This window comes from Rhodnius prolixus, unplaced genomic scaffold (assembly GCF_049639745.1).
Source record: "Rhodnius prolixus isolate KJV_2025 unplaced genomic scaffold, Rpr scaffold_6, whole genome shotgun sequence".
NCBI lineage: Eukaryota > Metazoa > Arthropoda > Insecta > Hemiptera > Reduviidae > Rhodnius > Rhodnius prolixus.
Genome location: NW_027411634.1, coordinates 32,224,289 through 32,242,900, shown reverse-complemented (window position 1 = coordinate 32,242,900; position 18,612 = coordinate 32,224,289). Strand labels below are relative to the sequence as shown.

Here is an 18,612-nt window from a genome sequence, read left to right as displayed (position 1 = left end):
TAATCACAGTATTGGCTGTATTCAATCTGAAAATCATTAATCAATGAAATAAACAGTTATTAAAAAACATTTCATTCAATGACACTACCCAACAAAACGCAACCATTAGTTTGAGATATATTAACTTTTTTAAGTTCCTCTGTTAGTTCAAAACGTTTTTTAGCACTCCTTTTTGTATTTTATTAATTTATGTATGTATTTTTTCATATTATAGAATGTAAAATACTGCGACTATGTAACAAAAAAAAAGGAATGAAATAAATAGATTTTTTTTAAAGTAAAGGTTTTTCTTAATGCACCTGCTAAATAATACATTTTTTTTTCACTAGTCAATAAATTATTTAATAAATAAGATAGTGATACAAACATGCAAATCACCTATACCTAAATAATTCTTTTTTTAAGTAATTGATTCATAACAAAAGTTGTTTGTACATACTCATTTGATCATATTTTCTCTACGTTTTTTTCATTTCCACTTTAGTTGATGAACGGTTTTGCAGGTACTACTCACAGTATTGGCTGTTTTCAATCTGAAAATCATTATGCAATGAAATAAATAGTTTATAGAGTTATTCTTATATTAAAAAACATTTTATTCAATGACACTACAAATTAATACGCAACCATTAGTTTGAGATACATTTGTATCTTTCAAAAATATAAGAAATAATTTTTTTTCTTTTATTGAATTTACAATGCTACGTAGAAATAAATAAAATTTAAATGCTGAATTTTTAGTTTAAATCTTTAAAACGGATCACTCTTTTAGAATGTATTCGTAGCATTGTAAAACATTAAATTATTTTTACATGAATTACTCAAACGTTGCAATATAACTTATGTACTAAACTTGTTTTAGTCAAATTACACTCTGCCGTAAATTTAATCATTAGTTTATTAAATCTGTCAACCAAAATAAACGATTTTTCAAGTTCAACTGTGCTCAAAATTATTTCATTTAATTCATAAAAGCTGAAGAAATACATTTAATATCTATAACTACTGATGAATTTTTTATTCATAAAATTAAATAAATGTGACTGTAATTTAACGAAAACAATAATATGCACATAATAACTTTGCAAAGAAAGGATTTCGCTAGATGGAGGATAAAAGATTTTAAGGTCACTATGAATGGTAAGATCAATGCGAACAGAAGAGCATTTACTATTTTCCTAAAGATTTTTTATTGAGTAATTGAATTTTAACGAGTGCTAAAGTAAAAGTGAAAAATTAAAGGGCCAAGTGACAAAGATAAGCAAAAATACCTTATCAAGCCGATGAAAAGGAAAGGTCTTGTTCACACACTTGCTCCAGCAAGTACATCTTATTCTACTCGTTCTTGTAGGCACTACTACCCTCTTCATTCTTGTTACGAAATAGTCAAAAACTATTTCCAGCAAAATTCAGAGCTAGTAATATTAGTCCTATCTACGAAGCCATTTAATTTTTCATCTGAATAGCCGAAATCACCATCATGTATAAATACCAAAGATTCGATATATTTCACACCTTTTTCAAGCCATAAAATTTATGATATATACACATCGTCATCTTGTTATTTTTTCTTTCACTGGCTATATTATACGAACTACAACAATAACAGAAACATGAAACGATTCTCCCAAAATACGTAAACCATTGTATGTAATACGTACCAGGTTACTTTATATCATTAAATAATATTCCTTTTTATTAAATCTAAATCAGTTGATTTAATGACTCCTAGTTAAACTGTTAATGTAAGATAAGTAGTCAATGTCATCTTCCTTGTCTTGTGGTTTTTGATACTTCACTTCTATACAGAACTTACACTTCTCGAACTTTACTTTTACAGGTCTTTGTAAAGGCTTGAGAATTCACTAGTCTGATGAGGATCAGGTTACGTCCGCAGTACATACTAATATTTGTAATTTTGTCCGTAGTAGGATGTATTTTTATATCTCTTATCGGTTTCGGTTTTTCAACCATCTCAGAGGTAGAATAACCAAATTAGTTTAGGAATTTCGACTTCACTTACACTCTCATGCCTCACTACACTTACTGACTGAGCAGACTGAGTAGGGGAGGTTACGTGCTGTTATCCAAAATATTAACGAATTGTCAAACATGTGTAAAAATTACGAATTAAAATAATTGGGATCTTGTACATGTTAAAAGGAAATGTTTTTCTTTTTAATTCTGTGCGAGTAGTATTTTATAACTAAGAAGTTGGAAATGTATTTTATAGGAGGGAGGCGCGATAATTTAAGTTTAAAACACGGATATTGTTGCATTTTCACCGCGAAATAATTATTGTTAAGTAAAATATGAATGAATATGCGATTCTAACCATTAAAAAATGCGTAAGTTAGTAAAATCTCTAAAGGAAAACTTTTAATCAGCATAGAATATGCAATATGCTGGTATATTCTAGCTTTGTGAATGGCTTTCTGTTTGCACATTTTTTAATACTTAAATTTCTATCCGTAGCAGAAACTTTATGAAATTGGTTCATAAAGTATACAATTGAATTAATTGAGAATGAACGGTTCTGCATTAAAATAATCAATGCGTTATAGGACCAGATTGGATTTCTCCAAAGGAGCTTTCTTAGTCTTATACTACATTTTATTTAATTGGTTTATCTAGAAATGTTTTTGATAAGTAATCTGCAATATGTTTGCGATGTTCTCCTTCATACTTTTAATAACTAAAACAGAGGAGTATTGTTCATTTACTCCGAGTAGCCTACATTCCAAATTACCATTCAAAATTAATAGAAAATTTAAAAAATCTCCTCTTGTATTGTGCAAAAGAATAAGATTTCTACTTTAATGTATTAATAACTACGACAGAGGTGGAATGTAAATGCAGGGTAGCCCAATTTATAAGATACAATTGTAAAATTAATGGAAAAAATAAGTAATTCTGGCCTAGTTTGACTGGAATAATTAAGGTTTCTGGTTTATACTATTGACAACTAAGAAAGTTACGAGTGCAGAAATTATGGAAAAATGTTTTTCTTCATTATTTTGCTACCTTTCTCATTCTACTGTTCAAAACTAGAAGAGAGTTTTTTATTTATCCCTGCATTTTTCAGACGTAACTTCAAATTTTGGGCTACCCTGTGTGTACATACATAATAACTCTGGCATAGTTATTAATTCACTGGAACTGAAATCATAATCTAACCATAATTATTTGAGTGCAATAACGTTTATAAAAAATAAGGGTTTTGAATTAACTCGTTTCATCATTGGATTCATTCCAGTAATCGGAGCCCGCCCAAATAGCCTATCACTAAACTGCCACACACCTGACAACAAGAAATAAATACTAAACTAGAAGAATCTGGGTGTCACTATATTCATATGATTTTTTTAACGTGTTATTTAGATTCACGTAACTATCAGATTTTTATACTTCAAAATTTGCAATGTGATGATCTGTTTAAATTTAAAAAGCTAAACACAATTAATTATAGTTTCATTTCTACTCAATATTTTACCTATTATGCAGTAAAAATTACGCAACCAAATGGTAATATATTAACTTTGTACTATTTGTAAAAAAACTTGTAGAAGTAAGAACATTTGGATATTCTGCCAATTCTCCCCACTTTTTTGAACATTATGTACTTATGTAGGTTATACCTTTTCCCTCTGCCTGGTCTTCATAGTTGGTACGATAACCATATTCCAATAATTGTAATGTGTAATGTGATATGAGGAGACCATGGTGAAGTATTATGAAAGTAAGACTATATTTCATTATACCTGGGACCAGGTAGTCCAGGGTTTTTGGAAACGATATCCTAATCCAGAAAGGTAGTCAATTTTTTTTTACTTTTGATAACAAAAAAAATATAATTCCAGCTCTTTCTCATTAAAGTAAGTATCTTAAAAAACGTTTTTAGCAAACATGTTTTATCTGAAGACACTATACACCGAGAAGTTAAAGGGAACCAACTTTTTTCTATACGTCTCTTAACCAAAACTAATCGAGTTCCAAAATGGGGCGAAAGATTTATTGGTTCACCTATTGTAAAAATTATTGAAGAATCTGTTATTGATCCAGAAAAAAGGATTCTGACTACCTACACTAGAAATCTTGGCTATACGAAAGTCATGGTGAGTTAAACTTAACTTAATAGCCTTGGTTTGATATTTATTACCTAATTGCTATATCCATTGTTTGTTTAAGAGTCTAGTGGAGAAAGTAGTATACCGTCCAAGTGAAGAAAATCCGTCATGGACAGTTGCTGAAAGATCGGCGTGGGTTGATTCGCATGTACTAGGTTTCGGACGAGCTATACAAGCTTTTGGCGTAGAACGTTTCAGGAAAAATTGCGTCAAAATGGTCCACGGTTTTAATTACGTTTTATCTACCATGTTCCCTTCAGCGGTTTCAACCCATCACTCAACAACCGCTCAACCTACTAGTACGACAGCTAAAGAAAAATTAAAAGGCGCAGCGAAGAAAGCTTCTGACCTGGCTAAATCAAAGGCTGGTTCACTCTACATATCTTGTGAGCCCACAGCTTGAGTCCTTGTGAGTTCAGTATGTCTTTTAATGTTATGTCTCCAATACATGTTCGCAAGATGACAATTAAAAAAAAAAACTAGTAGAACATTTTATAAGGACTTTGAGTGTTTGTGTACACTAGATAATATGTCATGACTTTAGATGTAATCGGCAAATAGAAGAAAGAAATATTTACTCTTGTTGGATAAAATAATACCATCCGTTTTTCCTGATGTCGACTGTGCAGGTACCAAGTAATTCATATGCTGTCACAGCCAACAGTAGCTTACAGTAGCTTATAACGGTGGGGATGGAACATAAAGAATTATACTCAACCCGCCGGCATTTAAAAATTATTACAATATTTTAAATTATTAGGCATCATAAGCTTCTTATTAAACAGTATGGTTGGCACAATTTTCTGTACTTTCCAATATTTTTAGCGGTAGCAATTTTGAAAAGAAGACAAAGCACTCTTCTAGCAGCTTGAATATCTTGGGGATGATTATTATTAACTGATAACGTTGGTGGCTTCCTTGATTCTGTTGAGTGATACTTGAAATAACCTAGAACTCTTCAAATTTTAAGAAATCTTGGTCTTTGTTAATCCTATCTTAGAGTGCTGTGCCATCAGTAGAATGTTTTTTTTTTTTTGATATACATATATCGCTAATTCCCGAGCTTATAACATCTTTAATCTATCTAGAAGTTTAACGAATTTGCTTTTAAAATTTGTAATAAAATTTGATTCTAGTGACCTACATAGTATGATGGTAGGTCTCTACTTATTTTATTTCATATAGATTGGTAGTTACTGTGGTAAGTAATAAGTCTCGCAGTTGAGATCGAGCAGCAATCTACAAGTACATTCTATACTCTTTATGGGTTTTCTTTATTTATTATTGATGAATTTCTTTTGAAAATATAAAATTATAATTCTAAATAAAATAATAAAATACGGTATATAAACAACTACTATAATATTGTATCGTAGGTGATCTTAATTCATCATAGTTTCTTTGAAAGTTAGAAAGAAGAGAAATAAAAACGTATGCAATATAAGTTTTATTCAAAATATATGTATTAAAGTTTTCATTCATTTTTCTGGTTCTTTAGGGTACTTTTCAGTAAATTCCTAATTATTTTATATTTCATCTAAGCATTCATTATAGAAAGTTTACTTAACTTTATGGTAAAATCATTTATTTAGCAATGAAGCAAGAGTATCAGTCTTTTTTTTCAAGAAATTAAAACATTTTTTGAAATAAACTTTAGGTTGAAGCTATCGCATTCAATTTCTTAGTTAATAAGAAAATTTTGGGCTTATTTTTGTGCTTTTGTATCTTATAATAAGTCTGAAACCAAAATGTATCGCATAAATCCTTACATAAAGTATCCATTTTTGTATTTCTTTAATTTCTATTGCACGGAATAAGAAAAAGAGTAACAAATTCGTACGTTTCTTTTTCTGAAATATAAAGATCTTGTTATTGTTAAGAAAACTTACAATTCCCAAATCCAAAGAATTCAAGAAGTGTTACACGATAAATTCATCAGATTAACTTAGATGAAAACAATATTTTTTTAAATATTGAGTTGTCTTAGTCCATAGTACGGCACTGTGATGCCGACTGACAGGTTGGCCAAGTAAGGTCACATTCCACTTATAGATCCAACTTTATGTTCCATAAATTAATAGTTGGATTGTTTTTTTAAACTGTTATTGAAAGAATGAAGGCCTTGTTAATGTTGGCTCCAGTGAATCATTCCAATTTTATTTTTTATTAATTTTATTTCAAACTCATTTGAGAACAAATATTAAAATGGTAAGAAGAGATCTCTGGAGGCATTAACTCCGTCTGTTCATTTCTAGTACCTAGCATTTGCAAAATTTTTAAAAATGTGTTCATTGTACTTAACTTTTTTTTTTTATCACTTCTGAGTTAGAAAAAATGCAATTGTGAAATATACTAGAATTTTCCATTCATTAAAAGTAATCTGAGTGATGTCTATTAGTTTAATGACCTTTCTTAAGCTGTTTTTGTAACTATGAATATATAAATATTTATTAAAACTATATGTGACCCTAAATGGTCCTTATAATTCCTGATAGTGATTAACCTTGATTTCAACATCCCGAGTAAATTTTAGGAATATTTTTATAGATATGTCATTATTCTCTTAAGGTTTTTTTTTTTTCTAGAGATCTTTTATGGCTCTTCTATATAGATTAAACGAAGGATTACAGATGAGGGGTTTAAAATAAAATGATTCAAGAGAATGTAAACCTAAATTGAATTACATATACTACAGAAACAAAGATCACTGCCGTCCGTCATGGAATCATTTAAGTAAAAAAAGGCACTGCTACAAATATCTGAAAGGTTATTTCGGTGACGTAAAAAAGAAATAAAAGGGGCAAGAAAGCGATTGTAGTGTAAAATAGAAATCACAGGCAGATTCTTTATGACTGGCCGACTCGATATTTGAACACCTATTACTAATAATTATAGCATTTCACCATTATAGGATTGGTGCTCCAAACATGGTAATTCAGTTGGTAAACGATACAAACCTTTCTTACATTACTTTCATTTTTTAAACAAATTATTTTTTTTAAATCCACGAAAATTTGACTATATAAAAAAAAAATCCTAATGTACTTTTATTTATATTTATTTTAAGGGTGTCAGCGAGTTGTCTTGGGGACTTAAGAACTAACAGCTCTTAATGATACAAAATACAAATAAATCAATATTTCAACTTCTGGCAAAATTAACTAATTATGATTTTTTTAAAAAGCACTCTTCGCTAAATTGAAGCACTGAAAGAAAATAAAATAAAAATTCCATTATTTATTCATTTTTTTATATTTAGAAAGAATCGGAATCATTAACTTTCTGTGCTTTAAGAAAATTATCTAGAACAAATGGAAATACACGAATAAACAATAACAAACACATTTACACTGTTATTTACATTAAACGTTCTTCACTTTTTCTTCTTGGATAAAATTTCATCAATAGCATCAGGATCCATACTAATCAGGGGATTTTTCCTCCTTACCTATAAGTGAAAGAGTAAGTAATCAATAACCACGGAAGTAATAATAACAAGTACATCTAAAGATGGGAAAGTATCGCTTAGATTACGAATGAACAAATTCGGTAACAATTATATCCTGTATCCACCACCTTATACTACTGAATATCTAATTTACCTACCACTAGATAACAGAGAAAAAAATGCTCTTTAAATATTAAATTTGCTGAAGATTAAATTAATAATTAGCTATTTCAACAATTCCATTGCTGCCAGAATAATCAAATCAATACTGAACCAAGTAAATAATAAGGGTTCTAAAAAACTGTTGTCACGACTTCAGATGACAACTCCTACAAACCATCTAGATACTAATGGGAGCTCCTAAGCTATTCCACAGAGCAGTCCACGAAATGTGGAATGCATTAAAGTTGAGCCCCAGAAAATTCATGGTTGTGCAAATAAAAAAATAAACTGTTAGATACGATTCTCTCCTAATAAATGCAAATTACATTAACATTTACCTGATATTTCTTATTGACATTTGAAGCAGATTTGAACTTTTTCACTTTATGTATTTTTACCAATCCGGGTATTGCTTTCAGAGATTGGGGGATTATGTAGTCTGGAACGTTTGCTAAATGAGATGGAAGTTTAACTGTTCTTAATGGTTTGTCATGTCTCAAAGTTTTTAAATCTCTTGGATTATCTTCAAAATAACCCTAGAAACAAAATATTAATTTATAATTATCTAGATGTTGTCTTAATTTTTTTTTCAATGTTCCAATTTATTTAGCAGAGGCTTCGAAGGTGGCAGACAGCTCTTCACTACCAACATTTTCCGATCAAAATTCCTGAATACTTTCTTCTTATCTCCAAATAATCTGCCAAGGATTGAGAGTGTTTCTCTCTATCACACAAATTCTATAAAAGGTGTTAGATAGGAAGTCACCTTAAACATAATGCATACTTACTATAGGGTCCAGCAGTCTGTTCAAGTCAGATAGAATTATCAGCCCTTCCTGATACGCCATCAAGCATTTTTGTCTGCCGAAAACCTATCGAATGAATAATGTCCATTCATAAAAGATGGACAAGTGCAATTACAAAATCACTTTTCAAGTTCCGTAATCGCTCTTCCGAAATATAACAAAGAATAACCTTAGTCTGGAAGACAATTGTCTATAAGTGACCACACTCTTATCAAAATAAGCACCAACACGAGAACTCCCGCCCATTCTAGAACCATTTGTATACAACCAGAAATATCAGCTGTCTTACCACAATAGACCAGTACTTAATGATAATTTGCTTTACACATTTCTTAGTCTAAAATGACAGAAATGTGAAATGCTTACAGAGCACCAGCATATAACTGAAATTCAATTAATTTCGACAGGTGATTTAATATATCTTGTAACTATAGAAAATAAATACGAAATTTACCCTAAGTTTCTTGCTATTGAAGATTTCTTGCTTAATTTCCTTCAATCTGGCTTCCTTCACAGCAATTTTAGTGGTCGCTCTCCATGCATCCCGTGCTCTGTATCTAAATCCTTCAATTTCCTCCATTTTGAACTTATAATCTCTAAAAAAAAAGATTACAATTCAGAATTTTTTTATTTTTTAGGTATAATTAAAACCCCTTAATACGAAAACTTACTTAAAAATTGTATCAATTCTCAGGCCTTCTTTTAAATATTCATCGACGGATTCTAAAGTTTGCACTTCACTGACACTAATGAATGAGAGCACTGATCCCTGTTAACACATTCATTAAGAATACAATTATTAGATAATCATTATTAAATTATATATTTTAAAATGATCTCTGATTTTATCCTTCGCAGCACGGATGTTTATTGCATCCCTGACCGGTTTCAGACTTCCAACATTATCAAAGAAAGATTAACCTGTGGTCGACTTCACTTATGTTACCGTCTCGCACTACACTTGTTGACTGAATGAGGAAGGTTACATGCTGTTACTGCATATGTGTTGATCAAAATTTTGTAAAAAGTTTAATAAAAATTAATGAAACTTAGTAACTGTAGATTTAGTGAATGAATAATTTAATGTTATAAAATTGTAAAGTTAGAGCTGTACTTTACACGGTGGGGGGGGGGGGCGTGGATTGAAACAGTAAACACGGAATTATATTTATTTTATTTGTACTGAACTGGCAAATAAAAATGATTAATTACTATTAATGAATATGTGATTCTAATAATTTAACAAATTCGCAAATAGGTAAAATCTTAAAAAGAAAACTTTAATACAGTGTAACATCCAGTTTATACAAGCACTTAAAACATATTAATAACTTTTACTTAACAATCAACACCATTCGTACAATAGCCAAAAATAACGTTTATAGCATCATTATAAATAAGCTGCTAAGGACAAACAAACATTGCCCAAAACCATGACCATAATTACCCATCTATCATATTCGCCACTTTTACTTACATCGTAAACGAGACATACAAACCTTTTCTAGAAATTTGGCCTCAAAACCTATTTTAGGATCAACAACGAACTGGGAAACAGGTATAGTGCACTTACCGAAATTAACAACCCCAATGACAACGGTATTTAGGAACTAATTTATCCAGACTGTGATACTACCTGTATTGGCCAGAGCAGAAGAAAAATCAAAGACTGATTCCCCGTTTAGTCCATAGATTTTATTTAATGCTTTATAGAAGAAGTTAAGTGCAAAGCATATTAGCTAACCGCTACCATCCAGGACACATAATTTTGTAGTTGCGTAAAGCTCGCATCAAAAATAGTCATTACTATCATTTAGTACCCATTTTTCATGAACTTCCACGATGGAGTGAACGAAAGTGATTTCGCTTTAAATCAGGTTGGAATAGAATTATGAACTTCGACATCTTCAATATGGTATCCACATTTCTCGAAGAATCGGGCCCCATTGCAACTTTATCAACTAGCCAAATCTTTTTCAAAACTAAAAAGTACTAACGAGAATGTGCACGAACTTAAGAAATATTTTAAAACACTTCCTACATTCCTGCCAATAAACTACTAACTTTTTCTACGGCAAAAAATCTACTTAGGTTATGCTTCAATCAATTTTTTTCATGTCTACTTCAGATCCAATGGTCAGATTGATTTGATTGTAAAATTAAACAGCGTATTACACAATTGAAAATGGATGAATGATATAGTATAGAAGTTTGTATAATTTAAATTTTCAATTGTTTAAAATTTGAAATCTGTTATATAGGGTGAAGTTATATATAAATATAACTTAAACAAGCGACCCCGAGTGAATAACCTGACACAAATGTACGACATAAAATACCTTATTCTTTCCTCTTGCAGTTCTGCCAGCTCTATGAACATACGTCTTAATATCCAATGGAAAATCAAAGTTAATAACATTAGATACGCATTGGAAATCTATACCTCTTGCCACACCAGATTCCTTATCTTTATTTCTGGATCTGGAATTTTCAAAAATCAAAATTATTTTTAGAGGACATTATTTAATTTTGCAATATTATTATTGTTAAAACTATTCTGTATCCAGACTGATCTACATTGTAATGCAAAAGTTAGGAGTACTTAACATAGTTCGGCTCTCCGGAAAAGAAAAAAAACTTTTCAATTAAACATACAGATCTGGTAGAGGTGTTTCGTTTTGGATGACACAATAGACTATTTATGATGTGGCATTGACTTCCGGCCAATTCTTGCAGAATCTAATTCATCAATCTATACCAGTAAAAGAAGTACTGCTATTGTGCAAATTTTAGATAGTTTTTTTTTTTAATACGCAAGAACTACTTTACTGATAATAAAATTTACTATCAATGCACACAAGTATATCTACAACTCTTATTTGATACATTTTATCGGAAAAATTCAAATGATACTACCATTTTTAGCAAAATGTTTGGTTCTATCACGTATGAAATAAGTTATTACCTAGAATTTAATATGTAAGACAGTTTTCTGGAAATGTTAATTTTCTGATTTACTTTTTCTTTATTCTTGTGACATTCTGGAAAACTAATTGGTTGTTTTCTTCAAACTAGGTACACTAAATTAAAACTTTCCGGTAGGATAGTTGTAAATGGGTTGATCGTCAAAAACTGCTCGAAAAGCGTTACGTTGAAAAACACCAAAATTTGACAAGTTTTTTTTCTCTTTTTCTATAAAAGATAAAATTTCCAAATTTTCTTTGAAATATAGGGCAAATCCTCGTTTATAACTGTATTTTTTTTTTTAGCAACAACCCAGATCTAATAGATTTCGAGAAAAAAGTTGTCGAATGTTCGAATATTGTGAAATTCTCATTCTGAAGTGAGACTGGAGTTTTGTAGAAAAAGAGATTCTTTGAAAAAGAAGTTGAAAACCTTTATTTCCCTCTCGTACTGACTAAAACACTAATACTTTTAAAGCGGACTAAAGTAGAGATTAAACTCACCGATTACCAGGAGAAATATCTTCAAAGTCTTCGATTTTCAAACTTTTATATGTTTTTACAAATTCAAAGAAATAACCAAATTATGGAATGGAATAACTTACGATTGCACTTCTGAACTATTAGCTGGATTTGTCACAACTTTCTCATCAGAAGCGATGATTATATCATATTTGTTTTCATTAAACTGTGAAACTACATGACATCGTACGGCTGCTGGCAATTCAGAGTTTAATGCACAACTCGATATTCCAAACTGTTCCAAGAATAACTTTATTCTGAAAAAAAAAAAAAAAAAATGGGGAAATTATTTAAGAATTCTAGGAAGCACCTCTAACTGATAAAACAAATATTTAATCCTGTTTACAAATCTGTTGGATGTTAAAATTAAATAAATAAATCTCAATACTAACTTGTAAGATTTGTCGACGGTATTTGTAAATATTATACTCTTCCCTTTTATTAAGCCCAATTTTAACAAAGCATAAATAAGCGCAGCTTTATCATCTTGTTCTGCGTACAACTTATAATGTGTGATTTGTCCAACGGATATATCTGAATCTTTTAATTTTAGAGTAACTGCATTATGTAGGACTAATTTCTTTAAAGAGGTGACATCATCTGTCAGCGTAGCGCTGGCCAATACTGCCTGATATACTCGAGGTAAATGTCTGCAAATAGATATAATTATGCTTTTCATCAGAAATCCTTTTCAAAGATTTCATGTGTATTTGAAGCTATAATAAATCCTATTTAATTATGAATGTATGAAACTATGGTGAAAAATAAACGATAAATATTGAGTACTGGAGAAATCACATGTGAATGCTGAAAATCCTGCGATGAGTTTTGCAAATAGATAACGAATGAGTGAAAATCTAGTCACAAAATTAAAATATGCGATTCTAAACTTCCACTCACTCGTCATACTTATGCTTTCAATATATTTGTTTTACCATCCATAGTCGCTTACCATCCGGAACTCCTTTTTTTAACTTGAATCTGTTGGTTAGATTCTGCAGAGATATACTTAAAATATTAAAATAACTTATAATAAAAACATTCAAAAGATGTGAATATCTATACTACAGCACTACCGACTTACAGTGCTTTAACTAAATGTGGTTAGAATACAGCAAGTCGGAGGGACCGTAGTACGAATAAAGGCTCAGATTCACAAACACTTTAAAATACTAGCATTAAATAGATTAAAATAAATAAATAAATCCAAATTACAATTATTGAAATAAAAAGATGAAGAGAAAATAAGACTTTTTAATATATATATTATTATTGGCAAAATGCAATTTTTTATTTACGATGCATCTTCAAGAAACAAATCCAAAAATTGAAATCCATCAAGACCTCTGTTTCTCATCTTTAATAAGCTGGCTTGATAAAAAAAATGAAAAAAAAAATAACTGCTAAAACATTGTAAAACAAGGACAACAATAACATTATAATAAATATCAGTACAAAAATTATAAGTTTTTTTTGTTTTAAATCAATATATCAGGGAACAAACTTGAATTTTGGCTTTAAAATTACTTCAGTTTTAATAAAACTAATATTTATTTATGTTATTTAATAACTCTTATTAAAAAATTGTTTCCATTACTAAATTTATAATGTTCTGTTGCTTATGAAACTAACGTTGCTTAGTAACTACATATATTAATAGTGCGACATTTTTTTTGGATTAGTTTAGTTTAAACTCTATGAAGTTAAATGTCTTATAAACGTTTGTTTTCATTAATGGAACTAACGAAGAAAAATCTAAATCAATTAAATTATTAATAATGAGATCAGCGACTGATGAGGATTTAGGATGCTCTTCTTCAAATTCTAATTTATTATGTCGGAAAACTTCAAGCTTATCAAATGCTTCTACATGTTCTGTTAACAATGAGCGTTCACTACTAATTACTACATACAGGTTATTTAATTTATAGTTATTTTATTTTAAAAGTCAATGTATTGTTCATTTGATTTACATATGTAATTTTTACTTTCTCATACTCCTGGATCGGATCAAAAGAAATATTGCCTCTTTCAATGTGTTTTCACCCTATATGCCAGGGTGCTGCACTGAATTAAAAAAAAGCTGGTGTTTAAATAGTTGTTTGCGAGCTCGTACGAAAATGATAGTAACGTCTATTTTTTTCATAGGGGGAAGAGACAGAAAAGGCTTTCTTCTAACCTGGGGTACATTAAAGTTTGCAGGATTACCACCTGAACAAAATTAGTCAGAATCAAATTCGGTCAGAATTCCTGAATAAAGAAAATTTATTGACCAGTAGTATGAATCTCTTTTTGCTTTCGAATACTGTCTACTCATGTACAGCCAAAAGCTATAATTCATAATATTTTTTAGTGGTCCTTAAAATACATGCTTCACTTAAAATTTCTTCTTTTGTTAGTGAAACTGCATTGTAGCCTACCAACATTTAGCAAACAAACTTTTAAGAAAACTTAATGGAGTAAGAGAAAGTCTTAAGAGTGTTTCACCAATATTTTTGTTTTGTGCAGACCAGTTAAATGTCCAATATCTAATTGTACTGGAGTATTATCACCATCAACAATGTTGGCGCATTTTGAATATATGCACAGAGATATCTCCACAGTTATACTAGGTATGTCCAATACACAAAGAACTGTTTCTATAAATATATCTTTACAGTATTATAAATTGCAATCTTCAAAACACGCTGTGGTCTCTATTATACTCGTAGAAAGAACTAGGTATGTTTAAAATAATTGTTTTTTCTGGTTTATAACAAATAATTGCATTTGATAAGAACAAACGTTTGCTTCAGCTTGGAACTGATACCATTACTATTAAATATGGCTTTACTACCAGGGTTAGCATATACAAGATCTGAATTTTTTTTAAATAACCACCAATGGTTAGTAATATGGCTAAGTTCACTGCATTTATTTCCGTATAAGTTCAGTATGACGCTAAAAAGTTATGGCCTACCAAGATATGCTTTTTACCAACAATGTTAGTAACATTTACTTAATATTACAATAATTCATAGATAATTACATTTTGCATTTAAATAGAAGCAAAAAACCAATTAATTACTATGTTAAGAACGGCAAGATTAATAAACTGTAATTTACACTAACGTCCAAATAAAATGGATGGTTTCATCTTTCTACTTCATAATTTGATTACTTTAAAGGCTCACCAGTCTCTTTACATGAGTATAGGAAAAAATTTAATTCACTACCACCTTTAGAAGATGCAAGAGCTATGTTACTGAATATAAAATCAATGGAAAAATTATTACAAACCGAAAGTGGTTTATATATAGAAGTGAAGAGTGAATATAGCACAACTTGAAGCAAAACCAAAAAATAAATTATCACTTCAATTAGGTATGTTTACTTTTACATTATTAGAAATTTCACAAGCACTTTTCACTTGAAAAAACTTTTCAATATCCATTATTATAAATAATTAATAATTATTACAAGCTTTTTTGTTTTAAATTTAAGATTTTATTTACCTGAGAACTTGTTTAACATCATCTTCATATCCAAATGAAAATACGAGATCGGCTTCATCCACAACTAAGGTAGTAAGAGACTTATTCAAGACTAAAGAACCATTAGAAAGATGACTCATAGCTCGCGCTGGTGTACCAATTACTATGTCTGGGAGATCAGTTAACAGAGGACGAGCTGACTCCACATCTGCCTAACACCGTATATCATTAATAAAACTAAGATTACTAATACGACTGAGAAACAGTATTATTTACTGATAAGATTAATAGCAATAAAATAATTATGGAAACAAACAAATGTTTATTAATATTTATTATTTAATAAGACCTAATATTGTTAGCAACTTTAAGATACTAATAATTAATCAACTTAAGAGAAAAATAAATAAATGAATAAACAGAATTTTGTTTTGCAAAGCTAAGAAGTATTGTGGAACTGGATTCAATTCACAGTCTAGGCCTCAGATTCTAATTAATGGTTAATTTGAGAAATTCGAAATCATTCAATCAAGCAAGTTTGCTTGTGCTTCCGTCCACAGTAATTTTGCTAGTTGGATGCAAAGCCCGTCATAAATAAGCATTACTTTTTTTTTTCTGTACAAACAACTACAATGGGTTCTTTCAACATTCACACATTATCATGGGTCTGCCAAGTTAAAAGAGGTGAACAAATTTTGGGGTTAAAAAACTCCACCTTTATAATATGGTGAATTCTAAAACTCGTTTTTATGTTTGGGGTGTACATAGGTAGGGCGTCTTTCTGATATAAATGTTACATTTCAATAAGAGACGAGTTAGTCTCCTTTGTTTAAAATGAAAAAAAAAATTGTTTCGAGCTGATTACGAGCAAGTTTTGAAACATGTTAAATTATAAGCAATAAAATTTTTATGAAGTGAACATAATTTCTATTTAAAAAAAAAAAAAGAAAAGTAAAAATTATGAGCCAATAACCAAAAGTTGCAGAATAGTTTAAAAGTAGTAACTTAAGATAATCACGTATAAGGAATAAATAAAAAAAAAAAGACAATTTAAAATCTCAGAGGTAATTAATACCCAGTGAAAACCGTTTTCCTAGATAACGATCACTTTCTAAGGGAGCTTTTTGGAGAATTATCGGTATTTAAATAAATTAAAACTAATGAATGTGCAATGAAGGATTTTCAGAGATTATTATCCTTTACCTTCCACTTTTATTTGGTTTGTCAGAGAAATGGAAGAGATTAAAAGACAAAAGCTAGCAAAGCCGCGCAACATGAAAGGTCGACTGAACGAGCAAATCTGTGAAGATTGGTACGAACTAACGGCGAGTTCTGAAGGCGAATACAACAGAAAGCAAGCTTTTCTCTTATTTTTAAAACAAAATTAAAACGAGGCCTGAAAAATTTTCTCTTTATGGTTTCACTACCATTTCGATTTTTGAAAAACTAATGAGTTTTAGAACTCACCTTCTCGAAACTTATAGTCCATTCGGACAAGTGTCATATAATTGATGTAGAATGTAATATTAAAGACATCCACGTCCTTGAAGCATCTTATGATAATACTATGTACTATATTACCCGAGTTTGAGATCAAAACATACACGTTATGGCACTTTCGCCTGCAATCAGGAACATTCGACATTTAAATGTTCTATAAGCGAATTTGGCTTTGCATCCACTTCTTAAACAAACTAAATATGAAAATATAATTAACCTATATTTAAAAAGTAAACATTTGTTTTCCACTGAAATATCTCATACCTGTTGTGCTATATCGACCACACGACAATCTTGGGAACATTTAATTGTCAACTGAAGGGTATGCGAATGTATTTGTCTGCACAGTTCTTTCGTTGGGGCCATAACAAGTACTCGAACTTGAGGTTTTAACGATATCTGAAACAAATGGCAGTAATATAAAATAAGAAGGTAGTAATCACACTTCAAATCACATATCTGAATTCTCAATATCAAAAATTTATGGCTTTTACTGTTACAAGAATTCTATTCCATTAATAATGTATTCACGTGGGAGTATTTCAAAACAAACTCCTAATAAGATTGTTACGAGCAATAAGTTAAACTGTCCGGTAAATAGAAACGATCAAAATATCTCCAACAATAATTACCTTTTTTTGTGTTAGAATCTGCTGTATAATTGGTATCATAAATGCCCCAGTCTTTCCTGAGCCAGTTCTGGCTTTGATTAAGAGATCTTTTCCTTCCAACATGAGAGGGATAGCTTTTTCTTGAATAAGTGTAGGGCTGGCCCATCCCAACTTAGCAATTGCCTGTACAAACAATCCTTAACAACAACCTATTACAAAACTTCAGTAAAAACATGTACAAAAGTGAGCGTCCTACTACAACAAGCTAAATAGAACTAACTTTTAATAATCTATCATCCAGTTCCATTTCATGAAAATTAATGGATGGGGCTTCATCACTGTCTTCATTTTCCATGGTAGTGTCTATTCTATAAGCTCGATCACAAAAAAAAAAAACTAAGTGAATAGCTGACACGTGGTCACTCCAGTATTGTAGCTTTGCTTCTACGACAAAAATGGCGGAAGAAAAGGCTCGTTTTCGGACGGCGAGTTTACCTACAGTGACTTGATCAACAGGTTAATTGAGAATGAAAATATCATTCAAAAATGAAAAAGAAAATTATTTAACATTGAAATATTTTTTTATTAGGAAATAAATATTATTTGTATATTTGGTGTTTATAAAACAATTTTAATTATTAAAAAAATGTGTTCCGCCCTTAAATTTCTACACTTCTGAAACTTTAAATCAAAAGCCAAAAGAATTCTCGACTGTTTAAGTCTGGATGGGGTGCACTCATTTTCTTTTACCAAACTTAATAAAATATAAATGTTCAATTGTTTTGACTACGCAACACTTTTATTGTCACACTTTCTCTTGTTAACTACCCTTCAATATTTAAATGAACTTACTTCATGAATGGACTTACTCTAAAATCACTTTTACCTCAAAAACTGAGAATCTAGCGTCGAATTTTATGCCCTTAATTTTATAGACATAATTATATATATCTATATAGAAAATTTTATATATACATAATATATATGGAGAACCTTACTT

The 18,612-nt window shown here is 30.1% G+C and overlaps 3 protein-coding genes across 5 annotated transcripts; 2 read left to right on the top strand and 1 right to left on the bottom strand.

Annotated features, from left to right (window-relative positions):
- Positions 1-3,370: 3,370 nt before the first annotated feature.
- prel (preli-like) lies at positions 3,371-6,600 on the top strand. Its single transcript, XM_074140970.1, has 4 exons — positions 3,371-3,525; positions 3,632-3,812; positions 3,902-4,115; positions 4,189-6,600. The coding sequence occupies exons 2-4, from the start codon at positions 3,721-3,723 to the stop codon at positions 4,528-4,530; spliced, it is 648 nt and encodes a 215-aa protein (XP_073997071.1). The 5' UTR covers positions 3,371-3,525; positions 3,632-3,720; the 3' UTR covers positions 4,531-6,600.
- A 569-nt stretch (positions 6,601-7,169) lies between these two features.
- Positions 7,170-18,085, bottom strand: Ddx56 (putative ATP-dependent RNA helicase DDX56). Of its 3 annotated transcripts, none has more exons than XM_074140965.1 (11): positions 17,893-18,085; positions 17,634-17,795; positions 17,266-17,400; positions 15,523-15,713; positions 12,421-12,678; positions 12,112-12,285; positions 10,883-11,024; positions 9,215-9,312; positions 8,998-9,139; positions 8,076-8,273; positions 7,170-7,575 (listed from the first exon to the last, which is right to left on the bottom strand). In XM_074140965.1, the coding sequence occupies exons 1-11, from the start codon at positions 17,965-17,967 to the stop codon at positions 7,501-7,503; spliced, it is 1,650 nt and encodes a 549-aa protein (XP_073997066.1). In that variant the 5' UTR covers positions 17,968-18,085; the 3' UTR covers positions 7,170-7,500. The 3 variants fall into 3 exon arrangements, with proteins under 3 accessions (XP_073997066.1, XP_073997067.1, XP_073997068.1); XM_074140966.1 differs by having other exon boundaries at positions 17,634-17,809; positions 17,893-18,059; XM_074140967.1 differs by having other exon boundaries at positions 17,634-17,821; positions 17,893-18,034.
- LOC141460708 (uncharacterized) lies at positions 13,667-15,820 on the top strand. Its single transcript, XM_074140969.1, has 5 exons — positions 13,667-13,943; positions 14,537-14,749; positions 14,824-15,011; positions 15,196-15,391; positions 15,512-15,820. The coding sequence occupies exons 1-4, from the start codon at positions 13,807-13,809 to the stop codon at positions 15,354-15,356; spliced, it is 699 nt and encodes a 232-aa protein (XP_073997070.1). The 5' UTR covers positions 13,667-13,806; the 3' UTR covers positions 15,357-15,391; positions 15,512-15,820.
- Positions 18,086-18,612: the final 527 nt, after the last annotated feature.

Coding starts and splice junctions, on each gene's coding strand:
- prel (XM_074140970.1), top strand. CDS start 3,721: ATGGTGAAGTATTATGAAAGTAAGACTATATTTCATTATACCTGGGAC. Junction 3,813..3,901: donor CGATATCCTAATCCAGAAAG/GTAGTCAATTTT, acceptor AAACGTTTTTAG/CAAACATGTTTTATCTGAAG. Junction 4,116..4,188: donor TTGGCTATACGAAAGTCATG/GTGAGTTAAACT, acceptor TGTTTGTTTAAG/AGTCTAGTGGAGAAAGTAGT.
- Ddx56 (XM_074140965.1), bottom strand. CDS start 17,967: ATGGAAAATGAAGACAGTGATGAAGCCCCATCCATTAATTTTCATGAA. Junction 12,286..12,420: donor ACCGTCGACAAATCTTACAA/GTTAGTATTGAG, acceptor TTTTTTTTTCAG/AATAAAGTTATTCTTGGAAC. Junction 9,140..9,214: donor AGAATTGATACAATTTTTAA/GTAAGTTTTCGT, acceptor CTTTTTTTTTAG/AGATTATAAGTTCAAAATGG.
- LOC141460708 (XM_074140969.1), top strand. CDS start 13,807: ATGAGATCAGCGACTGATGAGGATTTAGGATGCTCTTCTTCAAATTCT. Junction 14,750..14,823: donor ATACTCGTAGAAAGAACTAG/GTATGTTTAAAA, acceptor CGTTTGCTTCAG/CTTGGAACTGATACCATTAC. Junction 15,012..15,195: donor ATATGCTTTTTACCAACAAT/GTTAGTAACATT, acceptor ATTACTTTAAAG/GCTCACCAGTCTCTTTACAT.